General features: G+C 35.9%; 1 protein-coding gene across 1 annotated transcript in view; it reads right to left on the reverse strand.

The window, feature by feature from the left end:
- The window catches only part of LOC150088704 (leucine-rich repeat-containing protein 47-like), a 101249-nt gene that overhangs the window by 32369 nt on the left and 51781 nt on the right, over positions 1–17099 (reverse strand). Inside the window, exon 4 of the mRNA XM_090370868.1 lies at positions 10450–10568. Within this exon, the coding sequence (XP_090226994.1) occupies positions 10450–10568 (119 nt within the window). The remainder of the gene's footprint in view (positions 1–10449; positions 10569–17099) is intronic.

Genomic DNA, 17099 nt, shown 5'->3' on the forward strand with positions numbered 1-17099 from the left:
TATTTTCTGCTGTATAATAGGTTGGACCAAGTCAAAGTCTACATACTAGCCAGACCACATCACCTTCCTGACTTAAAGGCTGTGGTAAAAAAAGCCCTCTGAAATTGGTATGAAAAATTGGGAAAAAAGAAAATCAAGATGAAACTGCAGGATCAAAGAAGGGAAAAAAATTGATATAAAAAATTTGGTTGAGTTTCTATAAATACTTTATAAGTTATGATGGTTTGAAGTTCATAACACTATGCAAACATGAGCTGGCACTCAGCTCATGTGCACATCCTGTATTCACAACAATAATCACCTAGTCCTGCCCAGTAAATGTTTCAGCATTACATATATATCCTCGTGTACGCTCTCCTTTTGCCCAACATGACCACGCTCAGCACATTCCATTTGTAATGTTTTTATGTTTTATGTATGTACCTTCATAGCTGATGAAGAGATACTTAATCTCGAAAGCTTCCGATTAATTACTTATCTCGTTTATTTATTTTTGGCCCTATTAAACTTAGTTACCGTTTTTTCCGTTTGAACTGTATTCTTTATTGTTTATTTTTGGAGCCTAGAACCACGAGCCTGTTCAATTTTATTCATAACACTGTGGCTTCATTACAATGCATGTGCTAACAGTGCAATCCCAAGTAACTGGTAGTGTATTGAGCAGATGAAATGATTTGAAACAGACAACTTGCCAACTGTTTCCTGAAAAGTGGCCCACAAATTATGTATTAAAAGATGTATAAAATTTTGTGCATTTCTGACTTAAATGTGTGTGGTTACAATAGACCGAAACTTCCATCTCATAACTCTAACAAAGACACTGTTTAGATCAATAATAGCCACCATACTGAATTCTTCCACACAAAGATTGAAAACAGCAATCATTCTCAAGTGTAGTACAAAACAGAGAAATCCCCCCCCCCCCGCCGCCAACAACCTGACCTAGCATCGATAGATTAAACCACCACCATGACTGCACAGCATACAGAGGAAAAAACCAATTACTCTGGTTGATATAGTAGCTGAATGTGAGCAAGAATTAAAAAAAATTTCAATTTGAAGACCCTAAGTCAGTGCTGCTCAACCTTTTATCATTCACAGACCACTTCAAGCATTCTTTACTTACCGCAGACCACTGGGTAAGGTTTCTTTACATCTCTGAATTTTCCTGACAAATTTATAGTTTTTTCTTTTATTATCAGCTCTGCTAAGTAATGAATTGGTGGTAATAATAATGTACAAATGGTAAGGGAAATTTTAAAAGAAAAAAAATTTATATGTTATCATATTTTTTATTGAAAAAATAGAAGTAAAAAAGAGTTTCAAAAATTTTAATGTGATGGTTGTGCCTGCTTTTTTTCATAAAGTAAACAGTTGATTGCCAATTTTAATTTTATTTGTGATTATATTTATACTTACAATAAAACTTACCTTCCCACAGACCACACACAACCAACTCACGGAACACTGGTTGAGAAACACAGACTTAAGTGGTTCACATATGATGCCAAACAGCACATATTAGAATTATGGATAATTCTGGAAAGAACACTCATAGAGGTCAAAGTTAAAAATGCACAGTATAAAATAAAAAAATGCAGAAATAGGAAACAGAATAGGATTTCTGCAGAGCTTAATAAAAAACCATATAACATGCATACAGTGAGGCAGCCAAAATCTCATTCTACATAGCTTACTTAACCTATTTAAAATACTTTTGTATTTGAAATGGGTTTGGTAGGCTATTTTTGTTAATGTAATAATTCTAAAAGCCAGAGACACCAGCAACATGCAACCCAACTATTTCGTACAAACAGAATTCATAAAGTTGCTAAGGAAAAACCTCAAAAATGTAAAGATTAAAAACATAATAAAGAGATTATCATAGACACAAAGATAGAGAATATCAAAGTCTCTGTGGAAACACCAGAAAAATCTGCACAACCAATAACAGTGTACAGTACAGATAAAGAATTTATAAAGGATTATTATAAAAATTTAGAAAAGCACAGTGCCATACCTGAGGAGGCAAATAAGGTGATACAAGAGTAAACATACTGAACAAAAACAAATATAGCAAAAACTGGATTCTGGAAGTTTCTCCCAGAATAAGGAGGATACAAACTACTAGGAGTAGGATCTTTGTTGGTTGGGCCTCCCAACCAACAAAGGAATGTAGGAATTTTGTGCTTGTCACAAAATGTTATGATTTTGGGATACGGTCACACTGCATCAAACTCCTCCAAAAAAGTAAACAGCTTGTGGTCACTGCATGCAGAGTAGTCACAAATACCAGGCCTGCAAAAACAAGGGACAATCACCAATGTGCTAGCTGCAGATTTAAAAAGAAAAATGATAGCCACTCTATCAGAAATAGTAGCTATCCAGAGTATCAGTGTGTCCTATAGCAGGTGACTACAAAAATCCAGTGTAAAAAAAGATGATCTGATAGCTCTACAGGAGCCTTACTGTTTCAAAGATAAGGTTACAGGCTACCCACCACCTCTCCTACAGAATAATAAAAACTGTAAGCCACAATGGGAGGAATGTCATCATCATCATCAGCCATTTTCAATCCACTTGGGTACCATTCTGTTATTTTCTTAGTCCATCTGTCATTTGTATTTGTAATTTGGCTTTTAGGAGCATTAGCAACTAAGGTGATATTGCTCCGGGGATATGCGGTGGTCATTCCCTGACCTGTATTCGCCAAACCTGACCTGTGACCACCAAATACGCATCCTCCGTATTTGGCGGGCACGGGGGCTCGAACCCTGGTCTAATCAAGAAGCATGTGCTATGCACTGCTGTTCCTGCCCACCTGGCTACGGAGGCGCCCCATCTGTCATCATGTCTTCGAGCTGTGTCCTTCCCAGGACCATTTTAGTTCTTTAGTTTTGATAAGAATGTCCTTTACTTGAGTTTGCTGCCTAATCCATGTGTTTCTCTACTAATCTAACAGTCTGATTCCCAATATAATTCGTTCCATTCTTCACTGGGTAGTTCTCAGCTTCTCTTCCATTCTTTTGGTGAGTGCCCAAGTTTCACTTCCATAAGTCATGGTGGGGAGTATAGATTGGTTCATTATTGGTTCCTCCCATTGGTTCATGGGAGGAATGATATTGTTGCTAATAACCACAATTTAGATGGAACTAAAATTAATTCTTTGTGTAACCCAAAGGCCACATACATCAATGCCACATGCTGGTTTGGTACCCTTTTCATTACTTTCCTATATTATTAATCAGGCATGTGAAAAGATACACGTAATTACCATCTTAATTACCTGGATTGGCAATAAACCATATTGGGTTTCAACTAATATAATAATAGCTATGCATGCAAATTCTACTGATATAATGAAAAGACAGATCAAAACAGTCAAAAACCGGAAGACTTCATAACTGCAAAAAGATTCATAAAACTGAACTAGCCTAACAACACTAAGAATTATAACTCTGTGCATGGTAGGTCAAATATTAATTTTGCCATCATTTGCCCATCTTTAAAATAGTACATAGGAAGCTGGAATGTGTATGAGAACTGGATAACCTTGACCACAGGGCCATTTTTCTCACACTGAGCACTGTTTGCCAATCCCCCAACATAAACAACATACTAAGATTCTCATTACCCCCTTCATGGATTATCCCGAGATATCTCGTTTTTAGTTTTAAAAGTTATTTGGAACTACATGAAATATCTCGGGATACAATAATACCCGAAGCAAACAATACCTCCAAATTTACGATTGAAACGTATTTTCTTGGGATTTTCTTACAGCTGGCAGCAGACAGCTGGCTTTCATTTTACTTATGTTTACTTATTGTACAGCAATGTCAGAACAGTAGTGCGCGTTCCTATGTGCCGCCAGTAAGCAAAATAAAATTTGCCATCCTAAATGCTGAATACTGATAAGTGTTAACCAATTAGAAAACAATATCAAAAAATATTTCGGCACCCTCTTGAACTCCACCTGTAAGCGGCGCTTACCTCGACTATCCACTTGCGGTGGCTGTGTGTCAGAATGTAGTTAGTTCACAATTATCACTTGTGGTGGGAGGATACTGCTTGTGCGTTCCACTTGATTTTTTAAATTTATTTATATAATGAGTAGTGAAGAGTGCTTTTCTGTTCCTTTATTTTAGCTCAAGCGCTAATTTATTTTAAAAAATCTGTATAATTTGCATACTTTTTGGCATACACGAGATAACTCAAGATCAGGGCTCCCACTCCTGGGTTTTTCCACCCAGATCTGGGTTTTTTGATTGTCATCTGGGTTGATAGGCTTTTTTCACAAAAATATCTCATTATCTGGGTTTTTTCGGTAATTTTTCCCATTTTTAATTTTCCCCATCCCATTTTTAATTTTAAGTCAAAATTTATTTTTATTTCTTGTAAATACAATAAAATTTAATACATTTAATAACAGTTTAGAATTTTCTTAATTTTATATTCTAACAATACTGATCATAATTTGTAATATCTCAAGTGCTTGTACAAAATACTACAAATGTAAAAGGATTTCAAAGTTTTCGCAGGGTTCTACACTATGAAATTACGCTTACATGTTCATGTAAGCATATATGTTCGTGTTACTAACATGTATGCACAGCCTATTGAGCAGGCGGAAGGCGGTCTTTACTGCACAGTCTTCCGTGATCATTTGTGGTATTATTGCATTATTTGGCGTGATTTTTACATTTATGTGTGTACTACATACAGTGATATAGAGGTGCATCTTACTGTATTTGTTGTGAAATTAAATTAAAGAATGCCAATAAATCAATGCTACTAGTGCATAAAAATACAGTTAAAAAAAAAAAAAAGTGCAGATATTGCTAAGACAAGTTCAACGTTAGACACGTTCTTCACAAAACGTAAACCTACAGAGAATGAAGAAGTAGCAAAGGCAGAGTTAACAATTGCTGCACTCATTTCTGAGCATAATATTCCATTTGCGCAATGTGATCACCTTATAGAAGCACGTAAGAAAGCATTTCATGATAGCAATATTGCAAAACAAGTTCAGATGAAGGCGACTAAAGTCTTATCTTATACAAGATGGCATAGCCTATCATGAAAATATATACATTTCTAACATATGCAGAAACAACAAGTTTTCAATGATAATAGATGAAAGTACAGATTTATCTTTATCGCAAGTTCTAGCTGTTGTTTGTTAGATATTTTGATATTCAAAAACTTGATGTTGTAGATGTGTTACTTGACACTGTTTGTATCGAAAATGGTACTTCAGAAGGGCTTTATCAAGCTGTAAAAGATCTTTTCATAGAAAAAAAAACATTCAAATAAGTAATCTCGTTGGCTCTGGAAGTGATAATTGGGCCACTATGATGGGTACTAAGAGTGGGTTCCAGTCATTGCTAAAAAAGCATGTACATCAGTATTTATAATGGCATGTGTTTGCCATTCTTTTGCATTATGTGCTAGTCATTCAGTCAAGGTACTGCCATCATATTTAGAAATATTTATAAAAGATATCTCTTGTTATTTTTCCTGTAGTAGTAAAAGATTAAACGAGTTCAAAATGATTCAAGATGTTGTAGATACTGCTAAGCATAAAATCCCCAAATTAGCACAAACACGTTGGTTATCCCGTGGAAATGTAATAAAAATTATTATTGAGCAATGGGATGCGTTAGTTCTTCTTTATTTTCAGTCTCAATCAAAAATTGACAAAATCGATAGTGCAGGAAATATTTACAATACTATGATCACCAAAGGAACTAAGCATTTGTTGTTGTTTTTAGGATATGTACTGGAGAAAATAAACTGCCTGAATATTGAATTTCGATCTGAGCATTTCAGATTGCACTTACTTCATTCAATGGTTTCAATTGAGTATAAAAATATTCTTAGTTTTTTCATAAAAGAAGAAGTCATTACTTCGTGCAAGCTGGTTGAAATTGATCCAAGCAATGCAATAAATCATAAGCCTCTGAATAAAATATATTTGGGAGGCTGTTGTATGGCCTTATTAAATTCAACGCCACTTGGTGACAGTGAAAGCAGGTTTAAAAATGATTGTTTAAAATTTCTTGTTGAACTTTGTATGGAAATCAGAAAAAGATTTCCTCTAAATGATGATGGAATTATCGCCAGTCTCAATATTCTTGACCCACCAGTGATACATTATTGTGCCAATTTGCCATCCTCAATTTTCCATTTAGCAATGCAGTTCCCTCACCTTGTTTCTGAAGACAAACTAGATCTTCTAGATGATGAATGGAGATCATTTCATTTAAATCAAGATTTAGATTTCTCTTACAAAACCATCCCTGAGTTATGGTATCTGTTACGTAATGTAAAAGATGGCTTTAATAATTCTAAATATGAGATTTTATCTGACTTTATGACCAGTCTAGCTATTTTACCTCACTCTTCGACAAGAGTAGAAAGAATCTTCTCCCAAGTAAACCATATAAAAACAAAAGCCACAAATTCCCTTAAACCAGAAACTGTGAAAAATCGAAAATTGCTATACATGGAAACCTAAATCAGAATTGGTAAAAGAAGTCATACAAGGAACTTGTCATAAAATATACGAAGAACGTTTGAAAAAAATGAAAGAACTTCAAAAAATAAATGTGGAGGGAACTGAATGGGATGAAAATTCTGATTACAATTAAATAAAAGATATTTTTGCATGGTAAGTTTTATCTTATTTGTGTTGCTATACTATATGATGAAAACTAGGTTTTTTTTGGGTTTATTTAAGTTGCAATCTAAGTTTTTTTAAAATTTGTGAGTGGGAGCCCTGCTCAAGATAGCCCAAATGGGTTAATTACCCCCCATGTATTTTCTACTAAAAAATTTATAAAAAACACTGAATGCCAAATAATTATAAAAAATAAGTACCACAGAATTGAAAGAACTATGCAAGGCTGTCCTCAGGGCTCTGTTTCAAGTCCACCCCTTTGGAATCTAGTACCCAATGAATGGCTTAATATAAACATATATGACAATGCTAATAGCAACATGGTTGCATATGCAGATGACCACATTATTGAAAATTCCAGAAGAGAAATACAAAACACCTTAAATGAAGTTTTAAAAGAATTCACCATATGGTGTATGGCACATAAACTAATGCTCCTCCCCACCAAACAAAACCAAAATTATGTTAATGAAAGGTAATCTGAAATCACCTTGGTCCAATGATAAAGTATCAAGGCCACTAAATACTTGAAGCTTAGTTCTAAAGCACTAGAAGTTATTTTGGATCGTACTCTACTCTTCACCCCCCCAAACCTAGCTCATTTAGCAGATAAAAAATTAACAGGTGCAATACTCAGACATAAAGGATAAAGCACTACTGCTTCTTTACAATTGTGTTTGTATCCTCATTGTCACATATGGTATCTGGTACTACAGAACACTCAAGCAATGAATAAGGACAAGCTGGGCTCCATACAAAGGAATGGATGCTGCTTCTCATTGCACATGCCTGTTGTGCTGTCCCCACAAAGTGCTTGCTGATAAACTCCTTTGAACCTTATGGTCACATTTTGTGGGCTTGGTTTCCTTCTCCATAAGTTAAGAAACCTGCTCAGATTTTTGCTTTGAACTGAACCTAGCCACTAATATTAAAAAGAAAAAAGAAAGGGTAATAAATATTTGAAAAATCCTGGAACATTAAGTGCCATAACAAAAAATTTATTCAATGTAACCTATGTAAACCCCCAAAATCAGGAAGTAGTTCCAACCTGTACTATATCACATTTCTGTTGAAAGGCCATAACTCCTTCAAAGCAAAATTAGGGGACCTAGGCATCAGTGACACACAAACCTGCCAATGCAGAGAACCTGAGACTTGGTCTCACATTCTACTCCTGCTCCCTATACATGGTATAGGAGCAACAACTAATAATTCAACTGGACATGCTACTGATAAAGAAGAAAAATATTTAGACAAAGGAGACATTTAATGCACACATATGTCAATACCGTATTCAACAAGTGCAAAGCAACAGACACAACACTGGAGACAACCAGGACAATCAAAATAATACTGGTCCCACTGCCACTGGAGGAGGGGTTCGGTCATGATGCTGTTTCTTACATCATGACTGAATCCTCCCATATTGGTCTTCTGCTAGAAGAGCCCTACCCCTGGAACTTGGGATGGGGGGCAGAATATTTGTTTCATATTTCCCCTTCAGGAGCATCCCAGGCACCTGGGGGAACCTATAATTCAGGGGGGGGAAGGATTTAAGGTTAACTAAAGTACATGCAGTAGCACATGTAAGTAGCCTAGTCAGCACAGGCAACATGCCAATCTCCAGACCATCATAACAAAAATCAGTTCTGATGTCACTGCCTGCCTCCCTCCCACCCAGATGGTTATCTTATTATCAGATGGCTGCCAAAGGAAGACATCTATTGGAAGTTCCCTGCTACCAATTAAACATCTCAAGTTCACGTGATTCATTTGTTGAACAGCTCCAACAAACTTTGTCTTCTTAGAAGTGGAATGTATTCCCAAACTGTTCATGGTTTCACAGTTTTCCATCCTACCATTTCACTTAGATATTTAATATTTCAAAATTGATGTTTTATCCACAGAAGAAGGCAACAGAAATCTCCAAAATGCCTGGTTTTGTTTTATTGTAATGTCAAGTTAAAGTTTAATTAAAATCTTGTAATATCATAAAACTGTCATTGCTTGAGGCTTTTCCCTAAATATTTACTTTTGTTTAAAATCTGCTGGTCACAAGAACACACAAGTGGACAAAACAGTCCTAGCGATTTTCCTTATTTCAACTAGATCAAATAGCTCTTTCCATATTTAAATATTATGATGTGCTGATTGGATCCATCCATGTAACATTTCTAACTTCTGATGGAAGCACAGATCTGTCAAAATTATACATTTGCTACGTTCCATAACAAAATTCACAATGGTCTGCTGATTAGGGTAACCCATGTGTGCACTTGAAATCAGTTTGACAATTTTAGCCATAACTAACTATATTGTTGAGAAAAATCCTAAGGCACTGAAGATGTCTGAATTGAAAAGTTCATCCTACTTCCTAACCTTTCCTCTGTATAATCTACTGTGATGTGTACTGGACATTAGCAATTAGACAAAACCAAAGATAGCAAGACCTCACAGACATCCTTAGTCTGGTTCTGGATGACCCGTATAGATATCAACACTGTTAACAGTGATGTGATTTATACAGTCTGTACATCAACTTATTATCTTTTCTACATATTTGAGGAATTCATACATAAGACTGCCAACAAAAGAAGTAACTGGACAAAGCAAAATACTTTCTTTGTTGATAGATGCACAAAGAATACTTTCTGCATCTATCCATAAAACTTAGAGAGTTGGCTGCCTGTTGCATATAGTCTGTGATTAGTGCTTTCCATGATTTTGCCTTCTGTAGACCAGTCTCAAACCAAATCACTGACTTTCTCCTCTGTGTTCTTCATAAAAGAGTTGTAACTTTTAACTTTTTTGTAGACCTAACTTAACTCCTAACTTTTTTGTAGATCTAATAATTGAGAAGCAAAGAAGACAAACCAGATTAGCCAAGTAATCTGTTCTATTTACTGACTTAAGTAGTCTTTGTCAGCAAGAAACAAGGAAATTTTCCTGTTTTAATTCATGTAGCACTAAAAACAGAACATCCTTTCTCAAGTTTGAGAAAAGGCTTGGAGTGCATGGTTTACTATAAATGAGATGCCCCTAGCTCTCTCTCTCTCTCTCTCTCTATGGATAGCTTATGGTTACCTGCATCAGTATCCACAGTGAAAGCAAGTATGGGAAGATGTTGCCAGGTGGCAGCAAACTTCAAACCACCATTGCACAGGAAGTGTAGCTGGTCTTGCATCAATGATGCCTTTTCTGCTTAGATTAAGGATGAAGTCAGACAAAGAATCTACCAGGCAACATTAACAGGTTCCCCATTTGACTATGTAACAGTAGACAAATGTAGTCAAACTTGGATCTGCTATTCTTTGCAGTTGATTAACGGAACACAGGATATAAATCAATTTGCTATAGATTTCAGGAGTAATTTCATCATTTGTCTAAGTATTTAATGTCAGTGTCCGTATAATGAATATTTTCAGGTTCTCAGTCAATCCAAATGTTGAAGTATTTCCTCTAGTACTGCAAGGTACTCTAGTATAGCAATCATCCTGGAAAGGAAGTTATGGAATATTTAAAGGTGAAAGAAGTGCAAAAGTATAAATTCTCAGAAGGATCAGTTAGTTTTCTAAGAGATTAGTTTGTTTGTTGGAGTCAAATCCAAGCTGTAATTCTCAACCACAGAGAGTCTTTTAAATTTCAGTATCATGTCAATGAGGCTATAAGTAATATAAAATAAGCAACGTGATTATAGCAATGATAAATCAATATTTTAATTTTTTAAGGTAAAACAGCCTAAAATACAATTATTATGAAATATTTACTTATGAATTCCAGAATAGGTGTTCCGTTTCTTTTCCTTACGGACAGCCTCAGCTTCTTCATTTAGTTGTTTATACAATTCAGCACCAGAAAAAGTAGTCTTTCTTCCTAACGGAACAATCTTGAGAAAGACAGAGATGTTTTCACAGATTAATTAATTAAAAAGCATTAACTGAAAATTCAAGTCAGTTGTATAAATACTAAAAAAAAATTAAATTTTTGCAATAAAAAAAGCCCACAAGAAATATTGTAACAACTATACATTAGCTCTTTCATTTGTGAATTTGTTGAATGTGTGGGCTTATGGTAATCTTCAAGGTTTCTGCTACAACTAGTTCAGTGGTGTGAATTTTTTGTGGAAATTTTTAAAAAAATTGTAAAAATGTCAACTTTAAACCTAAATACTTTTAAGTATTAATTTCTTCTTATTTTGACCTGACTGCACTATATTAGAGTGAAATTACTACCAAAAATCAATCAAAAAGTATTTTTTTAATTAAAAAAAAAAAAAAATTGGTTATCAAATGTCATGGAGTACAAATTATGCAATAGCACAGGTTACATATATAAACAGGTTGTTTGTTTTATTATGGGTATTGAAGTGCCATGACTGCACATTTTCTGGCAGATGCCAAGCACACATTACAGAAACTGCACATTGGTTGATGTGTTGTTTAATGAGCAGAGGCATCAGTCACTAGTAAGAATGCATATATATAAAATGAATCCTGTATAATATGCAACACAGTCATTTAATAATACAAAAGTACTGCTGAATGCATATAGTAACATAGTGTAGTTATAGTAGATAGCCTACTACTGAATTTTCCTTATTTGACTAATTTTTATTTCCATCACTACTCTTGCCATATCCCAGTCTAAAGGAACACTTCATTACTATATAAGATATTTATTTTATTGAAAGCAATGACTGAAATGATGTGCTACATGGCAACCTCTAAATAGATACACAGACCTCTTATATGGTTATGGACTGTTTGCTTCATGAGTACTTTATAAATTCATTTTATAGGTGATATTAAGAATCACACATTCAGAGCCCAGAAGCATGTCTGGCACCATCCTTCAACGATATGAAAAATGCTTGATTCTCAATGCCACCTGCCAGATACTTTCCCTCATCTCTTTTCCAAATGACAATTATTTTAATATACTTTTTCAACTTTCCCAAAAGAAAAAGCCACATGGTTTAAGATCTAGTGATCACAGATGCCACAAGACAAAGCCAATAGCCATATTTTTGAAAACATAAGAATAGGTCTGAGGGCAGTACAGGCCATATTGAGAAAAAGTTGAGTTAGGATTAAAGCTGAAAGTGTTTGCAATTCTGCACAAACACGATAGAAGGGAGTGCATGATGAGAGCCTTGTCAATTAATTTGGCCCAGAGAGACTGAGCAGGGCTCAAGGGGTAAAATTTTCTCAGCATGATCTGTGCTTGTTAAGAGGAGACCATTTTTACAGGGATGGGACAGACTTAAATAGAAGGGGTACAAGGACATTTGCTGGCCATGTTAGGCAAGTCGACAAACTGCTAGCTTGAGAGGATACACAAATTAATAGAAGCCTCAGAGAGAGAGGTGTAAGTGACTCTTGCACTGCTTCTATTGGAACATGAAAAGCCTGAAAAGAAATGTGTAAAGGACTGTAAGGCTTGATGGGGATCCTCATGGAACAAAAAAATACATGGGTTGTGTCAAGGTTACGAGGGAGAAAGTTATGCTATTAGTCAAGAAGCACAAAGAATCTAAGGCAGAGTCCCCAGTCAAAGGAAGTGGCCAGTGCAAAGCTGAGTCACTTGGGTTGTCACATAAGCACTGGAAAAACAAAAATGAGTAGGAGTGTGTTATGGGCCTAATGACAGTGATGAGCATAACATACAACTATACACACAAAGAGAGTGTGCCAATAAATCAGAATATCTTATAATGGAGGATTTTAACTCTATAGATGACTGGAACTTGTAGCCAATAGGTGACAATGATCACGGTGTACTGATGTGGAATTTATTTAAGATGTAACTAATGTCATGGGCAAAGGAAAGGGCTTTTGCTTTCGCAAAAGTCACTATAGTGTTCTTACACAGTTTAAAAAATAAATTCAGTGATACCAATAGATGACACCACTAACTACAGCTCCCTGGCAGGAAGTTACAATCAATATTACCCAGCGTGAAATCGGTTGTTCCCATGTTACATCGTGCAAGGGTGATTTGTTGTATTACCTGTCCGGATTGTGGGAGCTATTAATATTGGGGAATCTAAATGGAGGTTAGTTGATTGAATTTCTGAGCATGAGGGGGCTATACAACCGCTGATTTTGATGTCTCAGCTGTTGCTGAGCAAGCGCTATTGGCGTGAGCAGCACATCGACAATGACCCCCTGACCCAACATTGAAATTCTTGTTTATGCTCATGATACTTGCCATCTTCCATGGTTAGAGGCATTCCATATAGCAACAGTGGGTCTCACATTAATCGTAATGCTAGGACCCACATTCACCCTATTATGGAGGTCACTGTTTTACACCACAATGGGACATGGCAAGTTAACAATAGAGCTACTAAGCATTACAACAACAATATAGTCTGATGGTTAACATCTATTTCTCTTACTCCCCATCTTTTTCCTTTCCTTTTCTCCCATTGCACTCAATACACAAGCATGTGGACGTGTATGTGTAAAGGGCAGCTCCTAGAACGTCAGTTCGACTCCGCCTCATATCTCTGTGAAGAATAGTACCACACTATGAAGGGCCAGAAATGTGAATGATGTAGGTTTGCGTGTATTGTGCGTGTGGTATGTTGTTCTGTTCTGGCCACTTGGCTACTCAGAAGCATCAGTCACCTGGAGAGATGATTCTGGGTACTCGTCCACACCACGGAAAGGTGGGCCAGTCCATGTAAAGCACGTACTGTCTCAAAAGAGACTCTGACCCACCCAGTGTTGCCAGAAGGTAGGCCAGGATCCTCTGGCGGCCCATTCCAGAGGGGGGGGGAAGGACCACTCATGGTGCTGGATATGAAAAAAAAGAAAAAAAAAAATGAAATAATAAATAAAGTAGAAGAAAATAAAATAAAACATGTATAATAAAAATAATACAAAAAAAAAAAAAAATAATAATAATAAAAAAAATGAAAAGAAAGAAGGTAGTGGTGCTGCTAAAAAAAATACAAATAAAATTAAAAAATAATAATAAATAAATAAGTAAATAAATAAAAATAAAAGAAAGTAGTAGTGGTGCTCCTAAAAAAATAAAAAAAAAAGAAAGTAGTGATGCTGCTAAAAAAAAAAAAAAAAAAAAAAAAAAAAAAAAAAAAAGAGAGAGAAAGAAAAGCACTTAATTTTGTCTGCAGGCCAAGGAAAAATTTCACTTCTTGAGGATTTGAGTTTATATACCAATTATTAAAGGAGATCTAACCAGCTATGCATCAGTAGGACCATTGTGCTACATCCTGTTGAGATCTGTAGACACTGAACGCCCTCGAAGAAATATGCCTTGAGCAAAAGCCTAAAGAATCAGATATGACTCCGAGTTTTGAAGCAGAGATGACTCCTGTCCTGGTTGAAAATTAGTAAGTGCATGAAGAGGAAGTCTGAGATCGTCATACAGGGAACAATGATACATTGCTCAGACCTATTCTGTTTGTGATAAATTGAACCTAAAAAGACTCTGGTTCATCGATCCATGTCCCAACAGGTAGGACATGAATATGTCCATGCAGAATCACAATCGAACATGTTTATCAAGGAGAAATGAAACGTGTGGTATAAATTTTCTCATTGTTGCACCAATGGGAGCTGTATCCCATCAAGACTGCCAGATATTAACTAACTCGTTCTACAGTCTCCTTCTTTCTCTTTTAGCATCATATTGAAAGTTGACGGTCATTCCGAGAAATTCAGTCTCAATCTGGTTTTTCAGTCTGTATAAAAATCCTCTGTAAGTAACTTGCAAGTCTAAAGGTAATGATCCGGCTAGTACTTGCAGAGCTTGCGTCAAGACTGTCCTGAATGCCTTAATTATACATTGCAAGGTGGTTCTCTGCAAGGAAGCGAGTTTTGCTTTGAAGTGTTTGAGCCATGCCCTGTGAAACCATGCACCGGCAGCATACGTGACCAGAGAGAGTAAAACTGCATTGTAATAGAAAGTTTTTCTAGAGAGACCCCATTCAACACAGGACACCCTAACAATTGCACCAGGAAATTATGTATTTCAGATGATAAGTTTGTCAAGTGAGGAATAAAATTGAGACTGGAATCAATTACCACTCCTAGAATCTTGTCCTCTTTAACTATGGGGAGACGAATGTTGTTGATCTTGACCAACAGAGGACGAGAGATATCCAACTTTGATCCAAGAATCATCATCTTTGTTCTTGACAAGCTGATTTGAAGCTTATTGGTCACAGTCCAATCGTAGAGATCCCAGAGAACAAAATTTGCAGTAGTTTCAAGATCGGCCCTAGAAGTTACCATTTACCAAGGTGGTGAGATCGTCTGCATATACTATTATTCTGATGTTATCGAAAGATCGGGAGAGCCACTGCTGCAGCACCATGTTCCAAAAGAACCCAATATAGGACCCAATATAGAGCCTTGTGAGCACCCTCTAAATACTGATCTCAATACTTGGCTATGTTTAGCCTTGACTATTATGGTTCTATTGGCAAAGTAATTATGGATTAAAAAGTAAAGGTGGTTCGAACACCTAGCTGATCGCAGACTCCAGAATGCTCTCCTAGCAGGTTATTCAATCTAATGGCCATTAGTCGCTCTAGCAACTTACCCAAATTAGCCAGCAGAACAATTGGCCTGTACAATCGAGACGCTCCAGAAGGCTTATCCAGCTTTTTGATCAACTTAACTAGAGCGACCTTCCAAATTTCCAGAAAAGAGTCTTCCTGAAGGCATCTGTTGAATAAGTGTAGAAGAACATAAGATTTTAACTTCACGACTCTGATATGTTGTTGTTTTTTTTTTTTTTTTTTTTTTTTTAGGAGCATTAGCAACTAAGGCCATATTGCTCCGGGGATATGTGGTGGTCATTCCCTGACCTTTCCGCATCGTCCGTATTTGGTGGTCACGGGCTCGAACCCCAGTCTAATCTAGAAGCGTGTGCTACGCACTGCTGCTCCTGCCCACCTGGCTACGGAGGCACCACTCTGATAATAAAAATGTTTTCTACAAGATCTAGTCCTGGGCACTTCTGAACATTAACTTTATGCGAGACAGCCTGCAGTTCATCCAACGTAAAAGGTTTGGTGGTTGTTGAGGATACATAAGATTCATTGTCTGATTGGATTTTAGAATGAACAGCTAAGTCTGAGGTAGGATCATTCAACAGGCAATGATTGTTCACACTGTGTGGGTTTTTCCTTTGTAATATATATTGGTTTAATGTTGTTAATCTTATCAAGCTGAAGATGAGACCCGCCACCTTGAAAGCTTCTTTTCTTATCTTATATAAAGGCAGTTCTCGCTTTACGAGTTCCCGGGTTTACAAGTTTTTTTCTCCCAAGCATCAAGTATCAATAAAATCGAAAATATGAACATTAATTGCAAAAAATGAATGTTAAACATTCATAAATACTGCATTCCAAAACATGTGCATAGCTATACAATACAGCGTACTCCACTTTACAATATTAATCAGTTGCAGAGACACCATCATATCGTTAAAATATCGTAATGTGAACCCAATAACACATTGCTTTTTGGTAATTCATTTCAAGATCTCGGAAGTTGAAATTTTCGCCGTATAACTAAGCTATTTATCTCTCTAAAATGTCATTTTTAAGGTCACAAGCATGACTTTAAGGCCATATAAAAGGTCGTGAGCGTGGTTTGTAAATTGTATTAGTTACCAATTCAAATCATTAAAATGCACTACACTTTCATTGTTATCATATGTTCTGTTACAAGAATCAATTTTTAAACGCTTTTGTGATATTTTTCTAAAGCACATTTCTGGAGGTCATGACCATAAAACAATTTGCACTTTCCGGTTTATTGGGCTTTTCTGTTACTACAAGCAAGTATAAACAGGTAGTAAACTCGATGTTATTGCATTTGAGAAACCAATAGTTGGAATTGTGTGGTTTTTTATGTTATTATGGTGAAATGTGTTTCCTCATTACTGAAATCTTAAATCATATAAAACCAAATAAATTTACAGAATCTTCTCTTCATTCCTTTTTTTTTTTAAGTTTCATAAACTTGTTACTCCACGTGAATCATGTTAGTTGCAATTTGTGTGTGCCGTTAAAAAATGCTTATGCATGCAATCTTGAAATTTATAATTAAAAGAGAAGATTATCTTGGAAACAAATGCCTCTTGAAGCATTTCTGAAGAAGACGGCTCCTTGTGCAACAAACCAACGAGTGCTGAGCCGATAATGAGTGATCAACGAGTGTGCATTTAGTCGGTGATGATGAAGAATTAAACATTCTTTAACATTTGTAAGTCATAAATAATTTCTCTATTATTATAATTAGCTTGATTTTACAGGCTACGTTTTCATTTCTTTCGATAAATCAATCATTGTTTAAACATAAACTAATCAGCTAACTAATTTCATTGTTGAGAACGTAACCCCTATTTTTAACCTTATGTCTATGGGAATTAAATT

The sequence above is a fragment of the Mastigoproctus giganteus genome, chromosome 3 (assembly GCF_048544385.1).
Source record: "Mastigoproctus giganteus isolate SK-2022 chromosome 3, ASM4854438v1, whole genome shotgun sequence".
Lineage (NCBI taxonomy): Eukaryota > Metazoa > Arthropoda > Arachnida > Uropygi > Thelyphonidae > Mastigoproctus > Mastigoproctus giganteus.